This window comes from Mastomys coucha, unplaced genomic scaffold, assembly GCF_008632895.1.
Source record: "Mastomys coucha isolate ucsf_1 unplaced genomic scaffold, UCSF_Mcou_1 pScaffold7, whole genome shotgun sequence".
Taxonomy (NCBI): domain Eukaryota; kingdom Metazoa; phylum Chordata; class Mammalia; order Rodentia; family Muridae; genus Mastomys; species Mastomys coucha.
In genome coordinates, this window is record NW_022196913.1 from 18370570 (window position 1) to 18375569 (window position 5000).

The following is a 5000-nucleotide window of genomic DNA, read 5'->3' on the forward strand; positions in this document are numbered from 1 at the left end:
TCTCTCTCTCTCTCTCTCTCTCTGTTGAACTGACTATTTCATAAACTGGCTAATGTCAGCTCATAACTCATAACTATAATCAACACATGATTAAAATGGCAAATTCTACCCTAAATACTTGTAACTACCACCACAACAAAAAAGATTGTTCCAGATAGAAACCTGCAAGGAGGTAGGAGGCTCAGACCCCTGGGTAAGACTACAGCAGAATGGGCAGTAGAGCTGCCAGCTCCTTGGACATAAAGTGTAAAAACAAAAGCCATCCTGCACTGATTAGGGATGAGTATGTGAGTGCAGGTTCCCAAGTGTCCGACTCTGGAGACTGAGTAACAGAATACGAGGAGCCACTTGATGTAGGTGCCAGAACTGATCTCAGGCCCTACAAGGACAGGAAGGCTCTCTAACTGCTGAGCTAGAGCCCTTGCCTTGGTTTCCTGAGACAGGAAACCAAGTGGAACCCGAGGCTCAATCCCTAGGTTCTACATGGGAGGAGAGACAATTCCAACAAGCATCATGGAAAGTATACACACACACACACACACACACACACACACACACACAAATAATAAAAAACAAACAAAAACATTGTTGGGATTTGGTAGGGAAAACACTAAACATTTGACCATTGATAAATTTTAAGTTTTAACAAAATTAAGTCTTTCAATACATAAATTCTGGAAGTCTAGTCTTTTTTCTTCTTCTTCTTCCTTTTTTGAGACATGGTTTATGAAGTTCTAGACGGCCCAGAATTCAACTCTTTCTTTCCTTCATTTGTATTGGGCAATGACTGTAACATTCCAAGATGTGTATGCATGATGTGAAAAACTAAAATTTTGGGTGAATTAGTCAACAAGTCATATACATATATAATGTCTGCAAGTTGGCTGGCACAGTCCTCAAAACTGATTTTTTTATTTTATATATTTCTTTATTGAAGACTGTGCCGCTCCAGCTGGTTTGGAACTTGCTATATAGAAAAGTTGACGAAGAATTCAGAAATCTACCTTGCTTCAGAGTGCTGTGATAGAAGGCATGTGCTACTACACCCAGTTCAAAATAAAACACTACTAAGATGTTTACATAGAAGTGATTGAAAAATTTACATAGCTTACCTGCCACAGGAGGTACAGCACCACAAAAACGCACCGTTGCATATTCTCCATTAACTTCAACTCTTCTACCAATGACATCTGATGGCAAAATGTCACTCATTATAAGATAGCAGCAATCCAAAATAGGAGATCTAGGGAGGGAAACATGAAAAACTGACAAGAACTTAATTAGCAAAAATTGTTGTCTAGGCTGGCCTCAAGCTCTTAAACTACATATAGCAAAGCCTCTGCTGCTCAAGTGCTAGAATAACAGATATTAGTCACCACACCTAGCCAAAGTTTCCCACCCCAATTAGGGGTTGAAGAAAATGGCTTACTATGTAAGGTGCTTGTTATGCACACATGAGGGCCTGGGTTTAGATCTCAGAAAAAGCTAAATGTGACAGACAGTATACACCTAAGTCCAGAGTTGGGAAGAGGAAACAAGAGGATTCTTGTGGCTTACTGGCTAACCAGTTTTGCCAACTGGTGAGTTCCATGTTTAGTGACCATCCCTGTCTGAAAAAGCAAGATGGAGACTGACAGAGTAAGACAAAGCAGACCTCTGCCCCCCCCCCCCCGTGTACACACGTGAATGCACACACACATATATACATGTGTGCATATATACTAAACAACAATGGGCCTGGAGATCTAGGTGAGTTGGTATGTGCTTGCCTAGCATCCACAAAGCAGAGTGGCTCATGCCTTTAATCCTAGCAGTTAGAAGTCAGCCTGAGATACACGAGACCCTAACTCAGGAAAAGAGTAACAAAAGATAAAAAACTCAAAATTTTAGGTATGATGATATATTATGGTTAATATCCCTTTTTCGCTTTTCTCAGTCTCTCTCTCTCTCTTTCTCTCTCTCTCTTTTTCTCTCTCGTTTTGTAGCTAATGTGACTTTGAACTTCTGATATTCCTGCTATCACCTTCCCAGAGCTGAGATCAGACCTATGCAGACTTAATGTGGTACCAGAGATGGAATCCAGGGTTTTGTACATGTTAGGCAAACACTGTATTCACTGAGCCACATCCCTAAGCTCCCTTGTTTGCTTTTCAGATGAGATCTTACTGTGGCCAAGCTCGCCTTGAACTCTTGCTTCAGCTTCCCAAGTCACTGACTGAAAACTCTATGTGCCACCATACTCTGTTGTTTCTTGTTCCTAATGGTGAAGTGACCATAGTTCCTTAAAACAATTTGTAAAGAATTAAAAACATGCAGTCAAGAGCTATCTCTACAAATGTTTATAACTGAATTATTCATTGTGATATTTTTTATTAGATTATTTTCTTTATTTAGATTTCAAATATTATCCCCTTTCCTGGTTTCTCCTCAGAAAAAAAACCCCTATTGCCTCCCCACTCCCTCTGCTCACCAACCCACCCTCTTCCTGGCCCTGGCATTCCCCTACACTGGGGCATAGAACCTTCACAGGGCCAAGGACCTCTCTTCCCATTGATGACTGGCTTGGCCATCCTCTGCTACATATGCAGTTGGAGCCATGAGTCATACCATGTGTACTCTTTGGTTGGTGGTTTAGTACCTGGGAGCTCTGGGGGGTACTAGTTAGTACATATTGTTGTTCCTCCTATGGGGCTGCAAGTCCTTCAGCTCCTTGGGTCCTTTCTCTAGCTCCTTCATTGTAGACCCTGTACTCAGTCCAATGGATGGCTGTGAGCCTCCACTTCTGTATTAGTCGGGTACTGTCAGAGTCTCTCAGGAGACAGCTATATCAGGCTCCTGCCTTCCAGCACTTGCTGGCATTCACAATAGTGTCTGGGTTTGGTGACTGTATATGGGAAGGATTGCAGTCCAGGTGGAGCAGTCTCTCGGTTGTCCTTCCTTTAGTCTCTGCTCCACACTTTGTCCTGAATTATTCACTAACAGCCCAAAAATGAGGGAATAATATCTGGTTTCATTAGTTTAATGAAAAAAGTGTTCATTAAAATAAAGAGTATGGTAAATACACCAAAACATGTTACTCAGCCTTAAGGACAGACACCAAATAATCCTTCTTCTATGTAGTATCTAGGCCAGTAAAATTCACAAAGACAGCTGGATGTGGTAGGGAATGCTTCTAATCCTACACTAGAGAGTAGATCTCTGCTAGTTTGAGGTCAGCTTGGTAAACACTACAAGTTTCAGGCTAGATATGGCTACATAGTAAGAAACTGTCTCAAAAAAATTTTATTATTTTTCCCTGACAGAAAGTATAATGGTAGATACCATGATTTTCCAGGGAGGATAACTAAAAGCAGCTACTTAAGGATAACAGTTTCAGTTTTGCAAGATGGAAAGTTCTAGAGTTGGAGAGTAGTGCTGGTTACAGTGTAAATGTACTTACTACTACTATCTTTAAGCCATTAAAAATTACAGACATGAAAAAAAAAGAAAGAAAAAAAAAAAAGAAAAAGCTGGGCAGTAGTGGCGCACGCCTTTAATCCCAGCACTTGGGAGGCAGAGGCAGGCGGAGTTTGAGGCCAGCCTGGTCTACCGAGTGAGTTCCAGGACAGCCAGGGCTACACAGAGAAACCTTATCTCAAAAAAACAAAAAGAAAAATAAAATAAAAGTACAAAGATAGCAAATTTTCTGCAATATATATTTTTCAATTTAAAAAGTAATCTCAGCAGGCAGTCTTGGCACACACCTTTAATCCTAGCACTTGAGAAGCAAAGGTAGGTAGACCTCTTTAGAGGCCAGCCTGGTCTACAGAGAGAGTTCTAGACAGCCAGGGCCACACAGAGAAAACCTGTCTGGAAAAACCAGAGGGTGTGGGGGAGTAACTTCAGGGCCAGTGAAATGTCTCAGCAAATAAAGGCTATTTACATCTAGCCTGGGTTCAATCCCACATTGGAGAAAGAGACACCCTATTCCTGCAAGCTGTCCTCTGACCTTCACACACGCTCCTTGGCATACCTCTCACTCCCACATATAAAAATAAAAAAGAAAATGGGACTGCTTCTGTCACATGCTTGAAGCTGTGGGGTTTGATCCTTAGCACTACATAAATCAAGTGTGGTGGTACCTCTTGTAATCTCAGAGCTCAGAAGTGGAGTCAAGGATCAGGAATTTAAGGACTACCTTAACTACATAATTAGTTAGAGGTGAGCTTGGGCTACAACAGACCATGTCTAAATAAACAGTCAAATGAGGGCTGGCGAGATGGCTCAGACAACTGCTCTTCCGAAGGTCCTGAGTTCGGATCCCAGCAATCACATGGTGGCTCACAACCATCCCTGATGAAGATCTAACTCCCTCTTCTGATGTGTCTGAAGACAGTTACAGTGTATTATGCTGGAGCAAGCGGGGCCCGTCTTGAGTTCAATTCCCAACAGCCACATGATAGCTCACGGCCATCTGTACAGCTACAGTGTACTCATACACTAAATAAATAAATAAATAAATAAAAAAGGTAGGCATGTACCCCTAAAAAAATAGTCAAAACTATGATGTTTTCATTTTCTTTTAGTCCCTATTTACTTTCTAAATAATACTCATTTCATATTCAATATGTCTATCATGTTTTTTAATTGTACCTCCTATACATATTTCCAGCAAAATGCTCAGACAGGGAAATGTCATAGGATCCTTGATGTGTTAAATTTAAATATATATTCTATTAAAAAGTATAAGCTGACTTTAGCAAATTTCAAAGAAAAACAGAAAACAGTTCTAACTAATAACTTTATTGTTAAGACATTCACATTATATATATATGTGTGTGTATATGTATATACATACACATATGTATGTGTATATATATGTGTGTATATATATATATATATATATATATACATATATATAAATAAACTAATTGCCGAGCTGATCCAAGAAGCCTGCTGAAAATCAGCAACTTAAAGGTTATAAGAAATACTGCTCACAGGATAAAAATTCTAAATAGATT

At 40.1% G+C, this 5000-nt stretch overlaps 1 protein-coding gene across 3 annotated transcripts in view; it reads right to left on the reverse strand.

Moving 5' to 3' along the window:
- The window catches only part of Tbce (tubulin folding cofactor E), a 36695-nt gene that overhangs the window by 24245 nt on the left and 7450 nt on the right, over positions 1–5000 (reverse strand). For 2 of the 3 annotated variants that reach the window (XR_004115428.1, XM_031359716.1), the window contains exon 2: positions 1113–1243. Coding sequence is in view for 2 of the 3 variants with exons in the window: in XM_031359716.1 (XP_031215576.1) it covers positions 1113–1212 (100 nt within the window). In the remaining variant the exon portion in view is untranslated. Of the gene's footprint in view, positions 1–1112; positions 1244–2166; positions 2298–5000 lie in introns of those variants that run through there. The other variant, XM_031359717.1, reaches the window with a different exon arrangement.